The following is a 23,731-nucleotide window of genomic DNA, read 5'->3' as shown; positions in this document are numbered from 1 at the left end:
AGCTCTCCATTCATCACTATGGATTATACTTCCTAGTTCTACTTCATTTTTAATTATAGGAAGTAATGTTGCTTTGTCACGTTTTTCTACGATGAATAACCAATAATATTTGGTGGAGTCTTGAGTAATGTTAGCTAAAGCGAATTGAGCTTCTAGCTGCGCAAACCAGACCGCGGGATCTTCAGGCCAGAATGGTGAAATTTTGATTCCGATGCGAGAGATATGTGGTAAGTCTGCAGGTTGTGCGTTTTCCACGGTCGAGGTCATCACTGTAGGGAGTCGGAGGTAGATAGGATGTAAAGAAATACACGACTACACTTATTACTAACTAACAAAACTATATTACAAAACTCAAGACAAACGTGAATAGCTACACTAACGAAACAGAGCTAAAAACTAAAACTGTAACTGGTGGCGAAACGTGTTATATACCCGATAGAATTTTCTCAGCGTGGCACGTTAGACATTCGAGAATCTTCGCGGTACGACTGCTCTAGAATGTTTGCGGGCATTCGCCACAAAAGTATTTATCAATATAATATTTTGATATTGTAATTGATAATTGTAAGTAATTTGTGTAATTTGAAATAAGTTATTTTTTAAAGTAATTTTCCTTTGCTTGGCTAAAAGTTTAGGAATTTGTGACAATTAAGAATTGAATACAACCCTCTTTAGTATATAAATTGCTACTCACGATTTGAAATAAATAGCTCGTATGAATACAAGTATAGAATGATCCAAATTTATAACTCTTATTAAACAATTAGTAAAAGCATTTTGTCAACTATCGGGTAAAAAAAAGATTTATTTTAGTTGGTTCCACAAAGATTCTAATTATTTTCTCAGCTTATCAATACTAAATAATCAAGATGTTGAATGGGTACACTTGTTACAAATGGTAAGGCCTAAGTGAAAATATTGGAATTCAAATGGATTGATTGATTCATTCAAAACCCTTCTGAAAAAATTTATTAAATAAGACTTTCAAAGAGATGACGACACAAATCTATATAGTAGGTATTTATTTATTTGATATTAATTTATTCATTAAACAAATACAACAAAAATAAATAATTAACGAACCAGGCTTAAGACTTAAATGGCACATATTACAAAAATATGGATTAGTTGGGAAATCGGTTCTCGTCATGGGTAGAGGTACTTACATAAACTACACAACACACCATGTACGTATTCAAATTATAAGTCACAAGATAACTTCGGTGTACAGCTCTTCACAGCGCTGTATCAGTTTGGCGATGGGCATGACATTGTACGGAAAAACGTGGTTTTCTTGAAGCCGGAGCATCTTAAGTCGGAGTCTGATCAGCAGCCCCATAGCGTCGTCCAAACCAGGACCGCAGCTCTGGAAGAAACACCGGGCGTCCAGGCAGGCAGCCTTTAGCACGCGAAGAGCGTAAGGCAGGAAGTCACTCTCATTGGAAATGAGATAGTCTAACAACACGTCCGGTTCGTACGATACGCACTCCAGCATCTCAGCGAAGCCGGCGAACGGGTCAAGCATTTGTCGGAAAGCGGGTACAGCATCCGCGACGTCCAGCGCACACGTCAAACACTCGATAGTGGCGTCGTCACGGTCGCACATCAAGCGGACTGTCCATCGGCAGAACCCAACATCAGTCGTGTACAGCAAGTTGGCTTTGACGTATGAGTCCAAACAGTCGACAACGTCTCTAATCATTGCTACCACAGCGGAGTATCCATCATTGTCGGAACCGAGAAGCTGATTGTTGCCACAGACAAATGCACGCAACGACCGCATAGCCAGCAGCACCGTTTCCTGCAACACAACCCTTTTCCGGTCGTTTTCCGGACCGAAACCGCTCGCCATTTTTCTCATGAAGTATAAAAGCCGCCTACGGGTGAAGCCGGTCAGTATACACCCGGCCACGGTCACTTTTCCGGCCGTCCACCAGTCGTTATTTAACTGATCCGCGCATCTCTGCAGACTAACACTGAACAGACGGACCGTGCTAAGCCACATCAGCGGTTCTGCGTCCGTCCGGTACAACAGCCACTCTAGGCTAGGCAGCTCCGAATAGAACTGGTCACGGTTCTGGCACGTTGAACCGGCGGATCGGGACGCTCGAAACACAGAGGTCCATAAACCGACGATATCAGCAAGACCGTTGTTGAAATCGGTGGCCACCACTGTTCCATTTTCACGCAATGTGGCGCGAACAACATCCAACCACCGACCATTCAATTGATCCAGCAATAGCGTCTTTGTGTCACAGCCAATCTTAACATCAGTAAAACGTCCTGTCTTATCATCATCGTGGCAACACAATGTTTTAACAGTTAAGATCTGGCGGTAGTTGCACGTAACGTTTAGCACGCGTGTTAGGACGTTTACAGCTGCTGTACGCGACCGTCCCGCAGTCGTCGTAATCGATAGTAACAACCCGTTAATCAGGTTTGCCAGCGAATCACCTTCGGCGTCGGCGCAGCCTAGTGCTGCCTCGGTGGCCACGCATGTGGCAACATACCTAACGTGGTCGTCCACAGATGCCAACATTGTCAGCAATTGGTTAAACCACATTGTGCTGGACAATGTCGCAGAACAAGCTCGCTCTAAGGTTGGACAATAGTCTGAGTCTGCAATCGATTGGTGCTGTCTGCGGTGGCGACGGGTGGATAATAGCAGACGCAACGCGCTCAAGTGTACGATCGTGTCGACCGGCAACGCGTTCACTTCCGTAGGAAACTCGACCAGCCATCCGAACTCGGCAGCGGTCAACCGGCACGCACACCCGCTTAACAGGTGCCATTCGATCGTTTTTGATGATCTAGAAAAAAACAAACCAACGCGTTTCGAATGATTATTTAGTATTATTATTACCATTATTATTATATAAAATTAAAAGAAACCATTATTATATTACCTAGTAATAATAATTTAAAAATTATAAAAGAGTATTTGTAGTAATAAATATAAACACTTAAATAAAAGAAGATATTTAAGGAACTTTCCTTATGCAACATCATAATTTTAGACTATTTAAAAAAAACACGAAATTTATTATTTGATTAATATTTTTTATAGTATATATATTTTAGGCATATAGCAAAGCTGGGCAATACAAAAAATGTAAGTTAAGTTTAAAGTTACAAGTTAATTAAAAAATTAAAGTAACTTAAATTGGTAAAAAATCTGTTACTTTTTTTCATATAAGATTAAAAATTATCAGGGCTTGAAATCGTAACTGAATTATCGAAAAAAAGTTTGATAAAGGTCCTGTTGTTTGTAGAAACATATTACCGGTACTATATTTAAAATTACAGGTTTACCGATTAAGTGTTAACCGCTCCCAAAAAATGTAGGTTACCGGAAACCGATCGAATAACGGTTTTCTAAAGAAAGTGGTAGTACGCCTTTAATCCTGTGCCCTACCAGAGAGAGACAACGATTTAGTGGTCTACGTCGTCAGTTGAGAGTTTTACAATATTTAATACAATATTCGTGTTGTTGGAGGACTCAAGATATTTTTAGATTTCTTAGTTTAATACACGAAAAGGGAGACTGGACTATCGAGTATCGTCATAACCAACCAACGATATTTTGTGTTAAAGGTAGAAAATAGAAATGTAGAATACCAATTATTTGAATTATTATTACAAGAATTTAGACAAGGGAAAATACAACGAAGATTCAATAGTATGATTTAAGAATAGTTTCAAGAAATTATTCATTATTAAACCATTAATAGCTAATAACGTACAATCATTTATGTAGCTAAAATAAATTAAAAATAATATTATAATTCATAGTTAACGGTAATCGGTACTCAACATTTATAAATACCGATAACAGGTTTAAAATAGTGGTAACTGATATTTTTCGGTAAAAACCAGTAACCGGCTTCTAGCAATGCAAATTAGCTTATTATTATGCTAGCACATTTCATGGTCAGGGCCATCCTAACAAAATAATAGGTGAGATGCATTAATGTGCCAAACTGCCAACTCCAAAAAATTTTCTCACATCGCTCGACAACTATCATCTACCTACATGCATAGTACCTAATCAGTAGACACATTTTACACCATATTACAAAATATCAAATATTTTATTATATTCTCTATTTTGCTATCTTGTATACATATATTTTCATCACATCTTGACGAATATTTTAATACTAATTTTAATATTTTCAATAACACAATTTATAATACCGTTACATATTGATTAGGCTATTAAGGAATGATTGGAATGAATAATGATACAAATTACAAAATAACCAAATATTCAATAGCAATATTAATTAAATAGTTAATACTGACTATATAATATAAGTGAAACAATTTTAGAATATTATCACTTAATCGATGTCTAGGTGAGACGAGTCAACATAAAATGTTCGCATTACTTCAATAAATAGAAAAAATAGAAATTACAGTCGTCAGCGCACAACAGTTTTTCATCAGTTATTATAACAGTATTACTAAAAATAATTCAATGACTATACGAATGTATAGGCAAATTTGTATACTGTTATAATAAAATATAATATGTATATTCTTAGGTATTTAAATATTATTATAGTATTTGTGTTGGGCAGTTGGCAATCGGAAAATTAACTTATATTCCTTCATATTATTATAAATTACTACTATTATGACATATTTGTACTTTGTAGTATTTACAAAATTATTTAAAAACTAAAAAAAAAATTATAATTTGCCGAGTGCCAACTAAAATACTTAATTTATCAATTGTGCCAACTGACATGACATATTGTGCACATGTGGGGGGGCACCCCTAGAACCTCTCTCCGGGACGGCCATGATCATGGTAAATTAATAGAGGTCTTACAATTTTATATAAGTTGCTGTAAGTCCATAATATATACTTAAATACTTTAATAAATGACAAAATCCAACAAAATTAATTATTTAATGTATTTTTTACCTTAAGGTCCACAACTATACTAAATTATGGTTACCTAATTAATTATTAGAATATAATAAATTACATACGATTTTATCTTATTCAACAAAATAATTATTTAATATTTTTGTAATCTCATATATATATTACATTGTTGCCACATAATGTCAATTACTTAATGCGTATCTTTTTATAACTATTGTTATTATTTTGTCATCTGTTGTTAATTGATAACATATGTTATAATATTGTCATCATCAACATAATTTGTATACTGTTTATCACAATTGTTTTTGTATTTTAAGAATTCCTTAATAACTTTTAAAATGGGTAGAAAACTATTAAACAAAGTAGAATGTGGGTTTTAGGATAGGCCCATTATATTAATAAAAAATTTTAATGACTTTTTTTTATCACTAAATAAAAATGCATAGTTTTTATCCAGAAGTTTTATTAATTAATATTACAAAATAAGAAGGTATTGCTTGTACTATACCCTGTTGAGATTATTAAACACTGTATAACATAAAATTAAAGTAAAACAACATAGTAACACATTTTATGAAACATACATTTAAAATTGAAATCCAAACAAACTATTTAAATGCACCTATATAATGAAATTCTTAAATTTAGTTAAATATATGACGGTTATTATGAGCGTATAACATGATTGACAATTATAATACCTAGTACATTTGTTAACAATTTTTTTTTATTTTATATATAAATTAATTAATATTTGTACAGATGAGATTGCTATTTTAATTTAAAAACCATATAATAATCTAAGGAAAGATAAATTATTGCATACAAAAAATAGGTTATTTTTAATTAAAAAAATTAAACCACTTCCCTCTTTAGTTCTTAACATGTTTTTCTTGACAACACATTTGTTACCGGTAACTTGATAATTATAATATGTATCTTGAGTTAACTAGAAAATCTGTAATAAAAAATATAAATTACCAAACTTTAAAATTCAATAACAATAATTTCCAAACATTTTTGTTTATATTATCTTGAAGTTTAATAGCATTAATTTACAAGTTAAAAATATAAATTACTTCATTTTATTTTGTAATATATGATCTGGTTAAAAATTTTTTTTCAATTTTAGTAAAAATGTTTGTCAAATTATAATTTGAAATTCAAAATAGTCACCCTTTAAAATTATAGTGATCAAATAAAAAAATATACTTATTAATAACACACAATTTTAAAATGATAACATAATTTGTTGATATCTAATTTATAATAAATTATTAGTTATATTTCACTTATATAATTTAACAAAATCTTTTTTTTAATAAATATATTCACATTTGTTATGTCTTTATCCAATTATTTCCAAGAAGTGTTCAACTTTAAATGAAAACATAACAATAATTGAAACAAATTTTTTAATTTTCAGCAAGTATGGTAAAAAATCAGGTTATTTTAGGTTATAGTAATATGTACATACTTATCAAAAGTTGAATTATTTATTCTAGTACAAAATAATATTACTGATTAGTTATAAATGACTATATAATATGAAATTTGTTGTCAAGTTGAGAATTAATTTTCATATGCCATTTAAAATTTATTATACAAATATAAAATTAAACAGTGTTGATGTGAGATAATATTTACCTTATCCCAATATTATACACTGTAAAGTTCTATATCACTTTGTATGATTGAATATTAAAAATTCATAGCAATGATACTTTGTACAATAGACATTCATAGTATAAAATATAAAGTTTGTATAATATATGCAAGTTTGAATTTGTGACAAATGATACTAAAAATGTAACAAAGTTTGATGGGATTAAAATATTATTTGGTATCTAAGTATAGTATATTCCAAATAGGAGGGATGATTTCAGTTATAACCTGTAAATTGTTCAATCTGTATTTTTAAAATTTCAAGAATGGATTTTGATAAAAAGTAAATCTAGATTTACTGTACTTTTAAAAGGTAAGACATGGAGAAATTAGATGAATTTTGTAGAGAAAATCAAGAAAAAAGGGAATTTTTACACAAAACCAGTTTTCAATATTAACAATTTTGTTTTTAGGTGTAACTCACAATCTAATAACAGATAATTTACATTTTTACCAAATGTTTATTTTGTTATTTTGAGTCGCTATTTATAGACATTTGAAATTTTCAATATTTTTCTAATAAGTTTTTATATTAGCAGTTACAATATATTAAATATACATAGGCACAGATTTTTTTATAAGTTTCATAAGTTCAAATTTTAGCAAAATTCAACAGAATCTCTAAAATGTTGTAGTTGAAAATGTCTGAAATGTTAAGTTTTTAAAAGTGAGGATTGAAAATGTAGAACAAAGTTTCTTAAAAGCAGTTCATACCGTAACCAAAAAATAAATAAACATAGTTCTAATTTCAAATTTCAAGTTCATACGTTTTGTCATTTTTTTAAAAATAGTGATAGTTAAGTAGTTTTTGGGTTTGAAATATTTTATAGAATAAAAAAATATGTGGTTAAATAATGTTTAGAATGTTCAATAAAAATTAAATTACTCAATTGTTACGTAAAAAAACCTAGCTTAGTAGTATTGTGTTGGATGGTAAATCCCCCACCAAGCGTTTATTAAAAAAATTATCCCTCCCCTTCCATCATGGATCAAAATTATAACTACAACATTGAGTAGCCATTGTCTTCTTGGGTTTAATCATAATAATATGCAGCATCAAATAAGTTTTTATCTTTGCAGTGAAAGGTAGATCACCAAAGTGTGAAGTTTCACGTATTTACCTACCACCGTATGCTCAGATTAATGTATATTATCATTAGTATTATAAAAATAAAATGTATGACAACTAATATCTTTTATGAGTACCAACATTGTTTGTCAGCGCAGAATCCATATTTAGCCATGTCAAAAATATGTTCTTTTGACATTGTCAATATACTACACAAGTTGTAAACTATTGATTTACTTTGGTCAAGACATAAATCACTTTGAACTCTGAAGAAAACAAGTGAAAACAGTAAAATTGTCTAAAAATGGGATAAAAATTGAATAATTATGGTCAAATATATGAAAACACGTATTTATGATAAATATGTAAACTTAAGTACATCTAATTTTAACGAAAATATTGTAAATCCAATTTAACACTTGCTGAAATTAATTTGTTATGTTATATTGAAAATATGTAATTGCATATAAATCCGAGCCCTAATTATGATACGTTATTTACTTACCCTGCAATCTATCTGTCTAGATAACAGCTCACTGTTTTTTATCCCAAAATTAAATTAAACAAAAATTATATAAAAAATAAAAATACAGGTTACACCAGCTGGATGTAACAGTTCTTAGACGTAATCTTCAGACCAACAATGTAAGATGCACATTCATGTTACAGGCACAATCATTTGAATTTAACATGTCTTTTTTTTAAATTAAAGTTAACCTTTAGATTTTTAACTAAAAATTTAAAATTAATTTAAATAATTAGTTTAGTATTACAATTAAAAATCTGCCTGTGATAGACGTAAAATAACTAAAAAAAAATAAAATAATATCTTGAGTTAAACGCTTTTAAGTGCTCACAACCATTCAAAATACTTGGATTTACTTTTCAATGAATAAATTGACTATATTTAAGTAAGACTTACGTTTCTTCATCACTATCATTATTGCTGACTTGATTATTTTGTATGACGGCTGGATCTGCAACATCATTACACTCTTCAGAATGGTCAGGTGTACTTTTCACCAGTTCTTTAAGAAAATCAAGGCGGCTATCAGAATAAATACATTGTTTTCTAAAAAACATTTTTAAAAATATCAAATAAAACTAAGACACCTTAAGTATACAACAGTATTTTAAATACTTACAAGTGGGCAAGAGTAAGAGTCCTTGCACTTTTTTGCACCGTGACATCACCGGCTTTGACTAAAAGGGACGAAACAAACAGTTCCAATGCTCGAGGTGTACTTATCATTAAGGATTTTTACGATTTAATTTATAAACATAATATAACGACATACATAAAAAACAATATAATTAACTCCAAAGCTTCAAAGAAAATAAGGAGAAACATATGAATTAAACTAAATTTCAAAAATATTGGTTATTTTTTTAAACACCAACTGGATCACATCTATACCCTGTTTCAAAAGAGAACATACCAGGCGGCCACGGGCAAAACCAGTTTTCTTATGTAAATCTGGCATATTCTCTTTTGAAACAGTGTATAGGTATATATTATGTAGTAATTGTGAAACTTTCATTTTTTTTAACTATACTAAACTAGATTTGTTGTTAAAAATGCATCTCATTTTATTCCTTCTTCTAGCATGTGCTTATCCGGTTTATGTCAACTAAATTCTTAAATCAATAAATAGGTATAATATAATACTTGCATACAATTTGTCCTCTACTTATGAATGTAATGACTTTAATTTAACGTAAAATTTAAAAATATTCACAGCGTGGAATTAAAAAGGACAATTTTTAATTTTAGTGTCTAGTTTTAAAGTCAAGAAATATTTCGATAAAGACATTAATAATAATCTACATTTTTAATAATTAAAATGTATTTACAATAAGTAGTAAAAAAACCCACGTCCAATACTTGTCATAAATTGATTAGATAGGAACAAGTATGTTCAAAATAAACATTATATAATTATTTTAATTGATATATTTTGTATTAAAAATTTGTAAAATATTAAACTTTGGTAATATAAGTTTATTCCTTTTGAAATCATCAGTAAACATAAAATGATTGTATTGATTGAAAATAAGTCTTTACAGCATGTAACTCAGAATACAAAATGTACGTAGTTAGTAAAATCATTGATTATAAATAACACCTACTGTTTTAAAATTATTTATAATAAATTGTTAAAAGTTTAGTGAACATGACAATCATACAATGCTTATTTATAGTACAGTCAATTATCATCCCGATTATAATTAACAATAGTATAAATAATGTAAAATATACTAACATAATAAATAGGTATATACAATAATGTACCCAGTATCTAATTGTTGAAATATGTATTCAAAAAGGATATAAATCATAACTGGAACTGGTAATGCAACTTTACCAATTTCATCATCAATTCTCATAATTTTTTTAATCCTTCCCTAAATTAAAAAGGTACTTCAGTAATGCAATTAGTAAAATATTAACAGTTTGAATTAGACATTTAAAATATTAATATATTAGGCAAATAGGTATATTAGACCAGTTTAGTTTTTCCAAGACAAAAATATATTTGATATCAGTAACTGGAAATAAACCACAGTTTTAAGGAATTTCAATAGCTCTCAATAAAAAAAATTGTAATTAATCAACTTGTGATAGTTGACCTCAAATAAATAATTAATAATTTAAACTTACAGCTGGAAATCTAGCGTTGTACTTCCTTTTTTTGCTAGGCATTTTATTGTGTTGTGAAGTTTCTTTGTTTTTCTTGATTTTGCTGATGAAATTGTTGCATATATTATAAGAAAGCTCTGTCAACAAGATTTACCCCCCAAAAAATAAGATTACAAGTGACCATTTGTATAATGGAAACAAAACAAGACACTGTAAGATTGATTGTAACTATTAATTACAAAATGATTTAATTTATTTCATGAATAGTATAATATCCAATAACCATTGATATATATTTATTTAATACATCAAACTAATAAATTGAATAGTCCGGACTTCGGAGTCCATAACAATACTGATAACAAAACAAACAGTATTATCAGGTGATTTGCTTGTCTTAAATGACAAATTTTAGTTTTTAGTTTTGTCAACTACTATTAATCTTGAAGAGCCTGTACCTTTATTCGCCAAACCGACTGAAGGGCAATAAATGTTGATTTCTATTTGACCTAGATAATAATGTATAGTATGTATAGTGCTTTCCACATGTCAAAAATCTGAAATTGAAATCATCAAATCGTGAGGATTGTAACGAGACGCAAAATCACTATACAAGAGTGGAAAACGAAAGGTTCAACAATTAGTAGAGAGAAAACGCTTCAGTGCATCAATATTTAAATTATTCACTCATACCCAGTAAAATCGCAATTTCTGACATCTGCCCGTTCACAGCATGGTAAAAACCAAATTTCGTAATATTATCACAAAAACTTGAGGAACTGTGTTATCTATGCTATTTTGTAACGAATTCGGGTCTTAATGATTGCGTTATCGTTTTTTACGGTGATAGTGATATTAGTATCATGAATATAAACCAGTCGGATTAAGTCCGTGATATTCAGTGTAAACTTAATAGGAACATAAACATAATATTACCTATATAGATAGTGTCTGGTGTTTTCAGTCAAAATCGCGGCTAAACTACTATCTATGACCGTGGAGAACACTGATAACCGACGAAAAACTAGTAAACTATTAGTTTAGTAGAAAATCGTGCTTTTTGATTTTGTAAATTCAAATTTGCTCTTTAAATTTTATTTTACTATATGTTTCTGTGATTAACATGCATATTAATTGTACCAGTTTGCCATGATTTTCCATCATCGATAGTTTGATTGTAATCTAGTTACGGTAGTAACTATTCCACTGTAATCTAGTAAGTTTTTGTATCTTGGAATTTCTTTCACACCTTCTTTGAATACTAATCCTATAAAATATTGGAAATCTTGGCTTTTATTGGATTTATACAAAAATATTTTAATAGATACCCTGAATATTGAATTTGAATACTTCAAAATCAACAACCATTCATGGCTGAAACGATAACATTATAAAAATATAAGTCTTGCTTGCTTATAAATATATCTAAGTACATTAAAATACAGCTTTCTTTTAAACGCTTGTGAAATTTTATACGGCAACATAAATGAGATTCAGTTGATAAAACAGGTAATGTGCAGCAGTTATCAAGTAGTAACAACTACTCCTCAATTCATTTGTATAAAGATTATAAAAATACATATTGTAAAAGCGTAAAATTCAAATAAATGTGAAAATAAACCATAAGATGACGCCACACAGGCATTTGTTGTCTTAGACTTATAAATGTACAACATGGCAAATTTTATGTTCACAATAATACATTTTAATCTGTAATTTCTAAAATTAGAGTGAATTCACTTCTTATAAAATTCAAAGGCAAGAATACTATCTAGGGCATCTTGGAGAATTTTATCGATATTATTTTTAATTAAGTTATGGCCATTTTTAAGCTGTATGTTTTTTGTATTTTAAATAATATGTTGTAGAGCAACATATTTGCTTTAATCTTCAACATTTAGGTTGGTTCTTTTTTAGGTAGCAAATGTTATAACAATAAATTATACTATAATATAATTTAATGCATTCATGTACATTATACAGAACTTCTCATGAGAAAATAACCGTTAAAAAATAGTATGCTTATTTAGATACATTTTGTACATGTATATTTAAAAAAATATAATACAGTATGAAAAATGAAAATATTAACTGTCTTTTTGAAAAGAGTAGTTAACTTTTTTAATACTGACTAGGATTCTAAAATTTACTGAGGTGATATCTTCCTTATCGGGTTCTGATCATTTTAACCAAATTGTTATTCCTTTTTTAAAATTACATAGAATGGCAGAAAATAATTTCTATGCCAAGCCTACTATATTGGGTATTCATATTATTATGAAAAGTTAAACAGTGAAGATAAGAAATATAGTTAATAATGTTATACATGGGTAAGAATATGGGTGGGTGTGCACTGTGCAGAACAGGTTATTAAAAATAGTTTTTATTTTCAATTTACAGGCAACTAAAATTTCACTCAACATTTAGTTATTCTTACTGTTCGGTATGGAGGTTGATGTACTAAAGATTTTTCCATATCAAACTAAAGCAACATTAATTGTACGTTTATATTAATTTTGTGAATCAATTTAAGTACTTTTTCAAGATGAGTGGTGTTTACTGTATAGCATGTAAAAGCAGGTACGATACCTTGGAACGTTACATGTTTCATCGATTTCCTAAGGATGTTGAAAGGTATCATTATTTATAAATTATTGGTTATTTTAAGGTTCATTTTTTGTTTATGTTTTAAATTTATTAATATAATTTTAGGTGCAAAGAATGGGCTCTACTAAGTCACTGTCCAAACTTAGCATATATGGAACCAGGAGCATTTTATCGTACTTACAGACTGTGCTCTGCTCACTTTAATCCGTCACAATACATGGGAAAATGTCTCATTAACAATGCTAAGCCATCAATATTTAATTGGTCTGATTCAAGTAAAATTGACACTAAAAGCAATATAGTTTTTGACCCTGAAGAAATCAAAACATTGTCTAGCCAGATTAAAGGTGAACATTTTTATTTAATAAAGAAATAAAAAAATAATCAATATAGTAGGTATAATATATATATATAATTTTGAAATTAAAAAAAAATCAAAAGATAGGTAAATGTTCTCAATTGAGTATAAAAAATATTAGCGGATAACCTGGGAAAAACAGTATATTGTGAATGTCACTATAAATTTGGTTCATTGAAATATATATTTCACGTTTTTCTCCCCAGGCCAAATATCTGGACTATGCCACTTCATTCCCCTTACAAAAATGATTCTTACTTTGAAAATAAATCAATTTATTAATTAGTTTTTAAATATTGGCTAAAGTTTGAAGATGATGGAATTAAATGGAGGCGGGCTGCATTAAGTTAGCCCAACTTTCCCAAAATAGCTTCTTACGGTCAAAATAATTGTTTTCAAATTCTAAAAACTGGTTTAAATATTTTCTTTTGATAAGTCAGATTAAATGAGGGAAGCAACTTCACACACTTAAAGTTCTAATTAATGTTGTAACTTATGAAAAAATCTCTACTAGAAGATCAAAAATAAATTCTTTTACTTTCCGTATAATAAAAAATGATTTTTCTTATTGTGTAACAACAATGTAGGTAATATTTTCTTGTTCATTTTTAGAGTACACAAACATTATGAATAATCCAAAGAGATTTAAGAAATTTGATGAGAGTAATATATATAGTAGCTTCATCACTGAGGTAAATTAGTACTTGTTATAAATGTTATTATCAGCCAAACAATGCTTTCATGGAAATAACAGTGGGCTCCTTTATTTTTGTCTGTATATTATATTTGCACTGCAGTACTGCTTGCTATATTTCCTTTCTTACTAAATATGGTTATTTCATAACTACTTAGAATAACTATTACTAATATAACTAGAATAATTAAAAAGAAAAAATGATTTGATCGTATTATTTTTACTTCATTTCTTGGCTCTGGAGTGGGCGTTTAACAAATATTGATTCCATAATTTCTTCAACAATTAAGATAAATTATTTGTTTTTAGTTTCTCATTTTCTTTGCAGATTTATTTTACTGAATAGTTTCAACTTGTTTTTTTTTTTGTCATTAATATTTTCTGAAAAGTTGCCTATAAATCATTTATTAGAAAGGTATTTGATACAGGTAATTATACAAATTACCTATAACTGTTGTAAACGTAGCATTTAATTTTGTTTATTTTTATCAGAACTTAATTTGTGTTAAGAATATATTAATTTTGAAAATGTAATGTACCTAATGTGCTCTCTGAAATAAAATAAAAGTATTATTCTTTAGTAACTCTTAGCACGGATTAAGATCTGGTGGGCGGGTGACGTGGGACAGATCTTCAATGTTTCCGTAAATACTGGGCATTACATGTTGTTAGCGCTTCTGGTGGTTTTATTTAGCATCACGTTTATATATATGTATATATCCAGTGTGTCTCAACTTGTAATACCACTAGTGGTACTCGAAAATCCCGTAGGTGTTTATTTAGTTTAGTAGTACATGGACAATGGACATGGTAGGTGGTAAGCAGATATTAATAGGTTGATAACTACTGTCTTAGTCCTCATTTTATACAAATGGTGTTGTAAATTGTTAATGCACATTGCAATCTCCATACTTGTCTCTTGTGCTCACATTTCATGCCAATGATAAATTGCTCCTTTCTTGTCCATTATATCTTAGTAGTTCTTAGCAAAGAGGTTCTTTGAATTTTATTAATACCACAAAACACACCAGTTATTTTCTTTTTTATGGATATTTGTCTCCTATAATAGAATATTTACTCACTAGTCTCTTACAATTACTTGGTAAAGAATAATGACATTTTAAATTATTTCCATGCAGCTATGTGTAATAGGTGCATAGTTTTATACATAGATATACCCAATATTTGTATGTTTAAATTACTATATTGTAAGTTTCACTTAATTCACCCTTCCGCATAGTACAGATGTGTCCAATAAATAAAAATAATAAACATTTGCTTTTCTGTTATAGCCTAATACTTTTTATGACAACCAACAACCATTATTTAAGCAGTTTTTTATAAAAACTGAAATGGAAAACATAAATAATATTGATATTAAAGTGGAGAACTTAACACATTTGATTGATCATAACTATTATGTTTCTCCTGGTATGTATTAATTTATGAGTACATTATATTTTAAACTCTCTAACAAAAAGCTATTTGTTTTCAGTTACATATACCATTAACATTTATGATAAAAGTAGGATTAATGGACATTTGTTAGACCACAATTACTTTTCACAAGGTATATTTTAAGTACAATATGAAGTTTTCATCATATAGTATTTATTTGTTTATTAGTTTCAGATACAAATATTCATTGGGATAAAAAGAGGAATAATCAACATTTGTTAGAACATAACTATTTTTTACCAGGTAAATGACACATAATAACTTTTGAAACTTAAGTTACCTTAATTTCATCAATTTGTATTTTTCTAGTTTTTAATTTCAAAATAATAAGAGAAATTTTACACTCAGATGATACCAGTAAAGAAGAAGATCTCAATGGTAAATATTGTTTCTTAAGTGGCTTGCCCGTGTGTATTTAATAAGGTGCATTATTTAGGCAATATGCCATTTTATTGCCGCTACTCTTAGCATTTAAGCTACTCTTAGCATTTAAGTTTGTCGTAAATGATGATTAGTGTGAGTATGGTTGTTATGGATACCGAACTATCCTCATGCAAGTACATGTCAGTGCACAACTCACCAGAAATGAAAATAGTGAGTTTTTGCTCAAAACATACTTTACAGGAAAAACTGACTTGCCTAGTATAGTGGTCTGATTTCACTATTTTTTTTTTTTTTTGTTAGAATGTTGATGATTTTCCACAAGAAACATTTGACTTTGATTTTTAATTTTGTTGCTTACAACAAAAACAATAAAACAAAAGCTATTGAAAATGGGTCACAATATTCAAAACCGTATTATATGGTTTAGAAATATCATTTTGAAATCCAAGTCAAAAGCGCCCTGTAAAGGCCTCTTTAAAAAATTTTATTTAAATTATCAACATTCTTCTTGTAAGGTATGTTTTTGAATAAAAAAAGAAAGATGGTTTTACAATTTAATAGATAAATTAATATGAATTGAAATTAATTAATAGGAAGTCGATTTAACATTTTTAAATTAATTTACTCTATATAATCAATGTACGAAAATGACGTGTGATACATGATGCATCAGGATAAATAAAAATATGATACATTATTTTTAAAAAAATTTTGATTTTTTTAAAATTTTATCGACATTATTGTGTTATTTATTTTTTTAACAGTTCATACATACGAGAAACCTGTTTCATATTCAATATTGCCTGGTGTTCGCCTAAACTCACAAGTTTATATGGACAATTTGAACTACAGATATTATAAACATTCAAGTCGGAACCATGTAATGTAAGTATTAGTAATTTAAAATTATTATATATAAAAAATCTCCACACTTGATTCATTATAAGATCATTTTTTTAAAATCATTTAGATATTTAGTTTGTGAAAATCAAAAAAATAAAACAGAATTTTGCCCAGTAATGGCATCTATAAGTGTAGATATGAATAACAGTAGAATAAAAACAACTGGGCAACATAACCACCTACCTCGGCAAGTGGACATTTCCATGGTAAATTTAAGAAGAGCGATTGGTCTACAAGCAACAAGAACTGAATCACTGTCTATACCAATTAAACAGTTATACAACCAAGAAATAATCATGTAAATAATAAGAATGGCTGGAAACATGTACCTTAGAAAAAAATACTCTAGAACATTTATGACTTAAAAAATAATACAATAAATAATGGTCCATGATTGTACAACTGCTAATTATATTTTTAACTGTTTTAGAAATCCAGAAGGTGCTAAAAATTATTCTTTATCACAGTCACAATTGTGTGTAAGAAGAATGCGTCAACGTCGTAAAGTGTCTTCAATTATTTGAAATGCACCAGGTTCCATGAATTATGTATATTAGTCTTTATTACTATCACAATTTTTCTTTAGGTAAAATATTTTTTGTGTAATAAACATACTTAATGAAATGACTTAACTGAAAATATGCTTGAAACCTAGTCTTTATTTATGTTATCAACCAAAGCCAATGGACTGCTAACTTTTTTGTATTGTAAAAATGACCATGTATAATTTAATGTAAATATATTTTTGTTGTATTTTTAATGTTTAATTTACCTATTTTTAAATGTACATTGAGTCAAAAAATGTCAATGTCACTGTTGATGCTCTTTTTTTATTTGTAACATACTGTTTTATACATTGTTGTATGGTGTCCAAAAAAACTTACATTATAGATGAATTGCTTTTATTATAGTTGTATAACAAACATTCAAATTATAACTGATGTAATGTGGGAAATTAATATTTTTATGAGAACACTAAGTAATTGTTATTATTCTATTGTAATATCATCCATAATCTATAGTTCATATTAAAACCATATACAGTGACCAACTTATGTGTTAGGCTTCATTTAAACAATGCAAATTTCAATATTTGTGCACACCTTATGTCAATATAATTTTTAAATACCAAAACTTTAAATTTGTCAATATTATCTTGATTCTTGGTGGTTAGACTTGAAAAAGTTTAACTTTCATATTTTTATTAGTTTTTAATGTTCTTTTCGTCTAAATTCAAATTTATACTAGTGTTGCCCGTGCCAAGGATTTGTTGCCTGTTAAAAATGAAAACACTATATGACTTGAACTTTGTTTAATCCATTATTTGATACTCAGGGTAATGGAGTTCAAAACTTAAAAAATGTCATTGATTGTCTTGTCATCAATCCTGTGAGATGCGTGCATAGTTGTAATATTGTTTATCAACATGTCAAGAGCCACTGTATTTATGATGTGCATGTAGGTCCTCAGGCAACGTTCAAAAAATTAGCCGTAAGAATGCCACTTTTACTAAGTTTAATGTTTTTGACCAATTATAAAATATATGCTTAAAATGATATTTAATCATAATAACCAATAGCAACCTTAAAATAAAATATTTAGTTATTATTTAGTTTATTTTTTGCTGAACAGATTCTGCCACTGTTGTATTTTTGCCACCCAGATTTCCTACTTTTCCGGTAGATTTTCCTAAAAATTTCTTTCGTGTAAGCCCTGTCCTGACAATTACAAGCACATCTAAAATAATCAGTCATATCGATCTATCCGTTTCTGAGATTAGCTGTCATAAAGAAATTAGATTTCACATTTATATTGTTTGATAGATTTCTGAGTATCACAAGTTATCGCAAGGCTTTTAATGTCATGCGTAGCTTAAACAAAGGCAATTAATGTGGATAAAACATTCTCTTAAATTTACAAGGTAAAGTTGCTTAACACATTATAAGAACCAAAATTATATTTGTATACCTGTGAATGGACAAAAGATAAAATAATCAGCACAAATTAATTACAGAAATAATGAGTAATATTTATCTGTACAAAAATAAACTTTCTTGAAATATAAGTAAATGATAAGTTGCCCTATACCAAAACGGCCTTACTCCGAAATGTCCTAGACCGTAAAACACATTTATCTAGGTATGAAAAGTAAATTGATTCCTATCAAAGTCAGTTCTATGCTTACACAATAAATATGACGTACACATGGGTAATACTTAAATGCAGTATCCACGGTGTGCATTTTATCACATTTATATCCAAGCAACCTTATAACCCTGTTACACAAATAGATGATTGTGAGATTTACATTTACAATAACAATGTAGTGTAATAAATATGCAATAAATTGTTATCTTATATATTTTGATCATTAATTATATTTTAAACAAAACCAACAGCAAAATTTAAGAAAAGCTTTAAGATTACAATATCTTGGTTACTATAGACAGTTATAAATCAAGTAATAATCATTATGTAAGTTGTTACTTACAAGTTATAACCTTTAAACATTATGTAATCACCACAATTTCGCTGCAAAATATATACATTTCACATATTAATTATGATATTTAATATCATACTATTTTACTACTTTATAGTTATCCTCATGGTGTAAGAAATTAAGCCTTATGCGACAAGCTTAAAAAATCTTTTAATGCATGGTTTTGCAGATAATACCTTGATAACATAAAAGTGTACTCTTACTAGTCAAATAATCTTCCATATCCATAAATATTGTATTTTGTGTTATTCCTTACTGTTATTTTTTCAGCTATTATTTCAACAGATTTTCAGCTGTATAAGAAAATTAAAATTGATGATAAAAATATTGATTTTACTATCAACCACTATTATTATTGGAATCTAGAACATTTTGTCCTCATCAAAAAATCTCATATTTTACTATGTATCTAATATCTACTACTGGCAAACGTCAAAAATAAATATTTATTAAAATACATCAAAAATCTGACCTATAGTTATCTTAACTTCAATTCTGAATATGTATTATTTTGTTAAATGCTGAAACAGTTTTTTTTTAGATGTACCAAAGTTAATAAGAGAAGCTGAACTGATAAATATTTGGTAATCACTTCTACTGTAAAAATCAAACTATTATAAATGTATTCTATACTCTGTTCAAGTTAAAAAAGTAGTTCACAGCTACCAGTTTTTGTTAGGTCGCAGTTAGGCAATTACTATTGACAAGTCGGCTGCTAACCATGTTTCTCAGCTTGGACAAAGTATAAACCATATACTACCATTGTTACTGCAATTGAGTAATAAAATACAGAAAAATAATTAATTGTATAAAATTTAATTGTGACTAAAAAAATTAAGTCAAAAATAAAATAAATTGTACTGCACAGAATTCAAATATTAAGAATGATGATGTTGGCTAAACTATTTATATAAAAATGAGTTTTTCTATAATTGAAATATACGTAACGTAACACATGAGTTAATATGTCAATTATTGAAGTTGATTATTTGTAATTGTATTATGTTGATCTGTATAACTGTAAATTTTGTGAACTATATTTTGCTCAATGTCCATAATTAATTAAATAAACAAATCTAAAAAAAGATCAACCAATATTAATCTTAAGGTCAACCAGTCGATAGCGATCGATTGAATGGTGATCACTGATCTTGAAGAATGCTTTTATTATTGAAATAAAACTGTTTTTAGCTCAAGTTATTTCCATGTTATAAAAGTAGAGTAATATACGTATGTATCTTAGTACATACGTTTGGGATTTATGAATTATAATTAATTATATATCTTATATAACTTATTTATTCCATTAAGTATTTTGTTTGACACCTTTGTTAAAATTATTTTTCAATCTGTAAAAGTAATCTGTCTGGGTTGCTCAAAAAGTAGTATTAGTAGTAAACTGATCTTTTGTTTATTGAACTATTCTTTGAATGTCATTAGTTGTATAACATTGAGATTGTTTTGAAGTATAAAAACATTGTTTCAACAGTAAAAAAAATTGAGCTTACAAAATTACTGACCAGTCTCTATAGAAATTGAGAATATTATTGATTATTGAGTAATGGTTACAGAGATAAAAAATTAAAGATTTGTGAGAACTTTTCTGATATTATTCTGTGTCATAAGATTGGACATTTTTTGTTTCCCAAATATTTATGTTATTTTTTTGTATCATTAGCAGGAACATTGGCAAATACTAAATCTCAACTAGGAAGTAAAAGAAATAAAAGTATAAAACTAATTGTTTGTATTTTAGATTCTGAGTGGAGCAATGAAACATGAAATTATTGATTTTACAATGATGTGTGTTTTTTTTTGTTTACCATCACCCTTTATAGGCAATAACAATGCTTTGATTTCCTTCAACAGCATCTTTTCTAGTCGGGAAGTGAATCTAGTTGGTACAATGGTACTTTAATGAGTCAAAAGTAAGAATTAAGGAATAACGGGAATTTTTACGGGAGGCCGGTTTTCAACAAAATTGATTTTGGGTTTTGATGTAAATATTTATGGAATATTATTGATGAAATTTGAACTAACTTTAAAAAAAAATACTGTAGAAACATGAAGTTTTTTCTGAATTATAACCATATCCGCAATTTATATACACCATAAAACGTTCATAATATTTTGACACGTGTTGAACTATTTATTGGCATATGAAATGTTTGATTATTATTAGTTTTTTTTTTAACTAATGAAAAATATTTTTTGCTCCTTCAAAAAACTTGAAAGCGTATTGCAAAGTTCCTCATAAGTTGTTGTTTGTAGAAATTTTAAAAAAAAGTTGAGCATAAAATTAGCAAATTATTTTGAGTTAGAAATTCATAAAAAATATATTTTTATATCTAAGTTCTAAGATTTAATACAAGATTCGTTAAAAGTTTATCTACCCATATAAAAAAAAAATGTCAACTGGAAAGTCAAATTCAATTTTTACAAGTATTTCAAGTTAAAATTTTTACAACATTGGATAACTCGATTTTTCATGTAGCTGTTTCCTTATTTTGTAGTAATTCAAAAACGAATATCAGTAGATACTTGAAATTTACACCATATTTTTATTTTATGAATTTCAATAAAATGTTATTTGTTGGGTCAAAGAGCGTGAAAATTTAATACAAGGCTCCTGATATATGTTTACAGTATCAATTGTAAAATATTAAAAATACATAGACAAGAATGATTTAAGTTATTTTGTTGTGATTTAAAAATATTATTCATGAGTAATTCAAACTTTTAGAATATATTATTACACACAGTGACTTTTCAAATGAATTTTTTTTTGGCAACAATTAATTTAATCTATACTGTAATACTAATGCTTAACGGTACAATTAATTACGTTAGTCACAATAATATTATCAAATATACTAAATTACTAAGTAATATTATAGGCTGACAGACCATCTTCTCTCAGGATCGTTTTTCTTATACAATGATTTTATATCATTGAAATCAAATTTAACACCGTTCATTACAGCGACCCACTTCTAACATACTGTAGGGCCACTAGGGCGTAGGTATATCGATTGCGCCTAAATTACTATTTTACCTGTAAAAAATCTATTGATTCAGCTGGCCAACGAATCCGCCGAAGTTTTTTATTTATTTGTTCCTCCGGTTAATATTTGTAAATTATTTATTAAAATAAAATGTAAAAGACTATTATTAAATGCAGAAGAAGTAAGTGAAAGATTTTACTGTCATAAATCATTTATCCAAGGATTTCTGTTAGAGTAAGGAGATTAATAAGAAAGTAATATTTAAATAAGCATATTAATTTGATTTAGGGTAAAAGAAGTTTAAAAAATGGTGGATCAGTAAAAATAGGAAAAATATGTCTATCATACATTAAATTACACAAGAAGGACAATCAATTAATTGTAGAGTACAACAATACACATTTATGGCACCAAAATGAAATTTGAAAATTAAGATTAACCACAACTGATAGAGCAAAACTGGCAGGTATATTATTTTATTTTACTATATTTTATTTAGTATATACCCAATGATAATACTCTTCAATAGGTAAGTTATCTATGGGAGTTCCAATTCAAAGAGTATTAAACGATGTTCGAAATTCTGTGGATGGAACACCATTGAAGCGTTTACATATAATAAAAAAACAAGACATACACGACATCAAAAAGGACTACAATATTAACAAGGGTTTTACAAAAAGACATGAAAATGATTTTATGAGTGTTCAATTATGGGCCCAACAGTTAGCAAAAGGTAGTAATCCAAATCCAGTTTTATATTTTAAGCACCAAGGTCAAGATGACGTGACAACACATTTGGGAAAAGATGATTTTTGTATCATCATTATGACTGATTTCCAAGCTGAAATGCTGGTTAAATTTGGAAATGACAAAATTTGTGTTGATGGTACCCATAGTTTGAACAATTACAGTTTTCAGCTATACACGTTACTTGTTGTTGATGAATATGGTAATAGGATTCCAGTAGCATTTTGTTTTAGCAATAAATCTGATACTGCTACATATATATTATTTTTCAAATCTGTAAAAAAATTGGTTGGTATTATTTAATCTTATGTATTTATGTCTGGCGATGAACTAGCATTTTACAATGCATGGTGTGCTCCATTATGGGTCCAGTTTCAAAACAACTCTTATGTACATGGCATGTACTCAGAAATTGGAACAAAAACCTGTCAAAAATACATTGCCATGAAAAAAAAGCTATAGTTCTAAAACATTAAAATCTCTAATGTTTGAAACTGATGAAAAGGCGTTTAATATTGAATTACTACAGATATTAAATTACCTCAAAAATGATTTAGACACAGTTGAATTTGGTAATTATTTCGCTACAACATATTCTTCAAGGGTTGAAAAATGGGCATTTTTCAAACGAAAATAATATGTTGGTATAAACACTAACATGTATTTAGAAGCTCTCCATAAAAATATAAAATACTGGTATTTAGAAGGTAAGCAATGTAAACGACTGGATTCATCAATAAATGCACTATTGCTTCTAGTTCGAGACAAATTCTTTGAAAGGGTTCTCAAAATAA

The 23,731-nt window shown here is 28.4% G+C and overlaps 2 protein-coding genes across 8 annotated transcripts; one reads left to right on the top strand and one right to left on the bottom strand.

Moving 5' to 3' along the window:
* Positions 1–1,007: 1,007 nt before the first annotated feature.
* LOC111037106 lies at positions 1,008–11,112 on the bottom strand. Of its 4 annotated transcripts, none has more exons than XM_022319480.1 (7): positions 10,969–11,094; positions 10,734–10,832; positions 10,297–10,412; positions 9,968–10,040; positions 8,780–8,873; positions 8,557–8,706; positions 1,008–2,810 (listed from the first exon to the last, which is right to left on the bottom strand). In XM_022319480.1, exons 3-7 carry the CDS (start codon positions 10,336–10,338, stop codon positions 1,208–1,210), a joined length of 1,962 nt encoding a protein of 653 aa, XP_022175172.1. In that variant the 5' UTR covers positions 10,339–10,412; positions 10,734–10,832; positions 10,969–11,094; the 3' UTR covers positions 1,008–1,207. The 4 variants fall into 4 exon arrangements, with proteins under 4 accessions (XP_022175172.1, XP_022175173.1, XP_022175171.1 ...); XM_022319481.1 differs by having other exon boundaries at positions 10,734–10,882; positions 10,969–11,076; XM_022319479.1 differs by lacking the exon at positions 10,734–10,832 and having other exon boundaries at positions 8,557–8,682; positions 10,969–11,112.
* A 132-nt stretch (positions 11,113–11,244) lies between these two features.
* On the top strand, positions 11,245–17,662 carry LOC111037107. Of its 4 annotated transcripts, XM_022319484.1 has the most exons (12): positions 11,257–11,491; positions 11,600–11,784; positions 12,676–12,909; positions 12,988–13,229; positions 13,853–13,932; positions 15,227–15,365; positions 15,430–15,504; positions 15,561–15,635; positions 15,702–15,770; positions 16,541–16,661; positions 16,747–16,977; positions 17,110–17,662. In XM_022319484.1, the coding sequence occupies exons 3-12, from the start codon at positions 12,821–12,823 to the stop codon at positions 17,201–17,203; spliced, it is 1,215 nt and encodes a 404-aa protein (XP_022175176.1). In that variant the 5' UTR covers positions 11,257–11,491; positions 11,600–11,784; positions 12,676–12,820; the 3' UTR covers positions 17,204–17,662. The 4 variants fall into 4 exon arrangements, with proteins under 4 accessions (XP_022175178.1, XP_022175176.1, XP_022175175.1 ...); XM_022319483.1 differs by lacking the exon at positions 11,600–11,784; XM_022319485.1 differs by lacking the exons at positions 11,257–11,491; positions 11,600–11,784 and adding an exon at positions 11,792–12,605.
* Positions 17,663–23,731: the final 6,069 nt, after the last annotated feature.

The sequence above is a fragment of the Myzus persicae genome, unplaced genomic scaffold (genome assembly GCF_001856785.1).
Source record: "Myzus persicae strain clone G006 unplaced genomic scaffold, MPER_G0061.0, whole genome shotgun sequence".
In the NCBI taxonomy this organism is placed as follows: Eukaryota; Metazoa; Arthropoda; class Insecta; order Hemiptera; family Aphididae; genus Myzus; species Myzus persicae.
This window is presented reverse-complemented; position numbering and strand designations above follow the sequence as displayed.

Excerpts from the sequence above, each read along its gene's own strand:
- LOC111037106 (XM_022319478.1), bottom strand. The coding sequence starts at position 10,993 with ATGTCAGAAATTGCGATTTTACTGG. Across the intron at positions 8,874-9,967 it reads ACCAGTTCCAGTTATGATTT|CTCGAGCATTGGAACTGTTT; the intron begins ATATCCTTTTTG and ends TGATAAGTACAC. Across the intron at positions 8,707-8,779 it reads ACTCTTACTCTTGCCCACTT|AAAACAATGTATTTATTCTG; the intron begins GTAAGTATTTAA and ends AATGTTTTTTAG.
- LOC111037107 (XM_022319483.1), top strand. The coding sequence starts at position 12,821 with ATGAGTGGTGTTTACTGTATAGCATGTAAAAGCAGGTACGATACCTTG. Across the intron at positions 15,505-15,560 it reads CCACAATTACTTTTCACAAG|TTTCAGATACAAATATTCAT; the intron begins GTATATTTTAAG and ends TTTGTTTATTAG. Across the intron at positions 15,636-15,701 it reads ACATAACTATTTTTTACCAG|TTTTTAATTTCAAAATAATA; the intron begins GTAAATGACACA and ends GTATTTTTCTAG.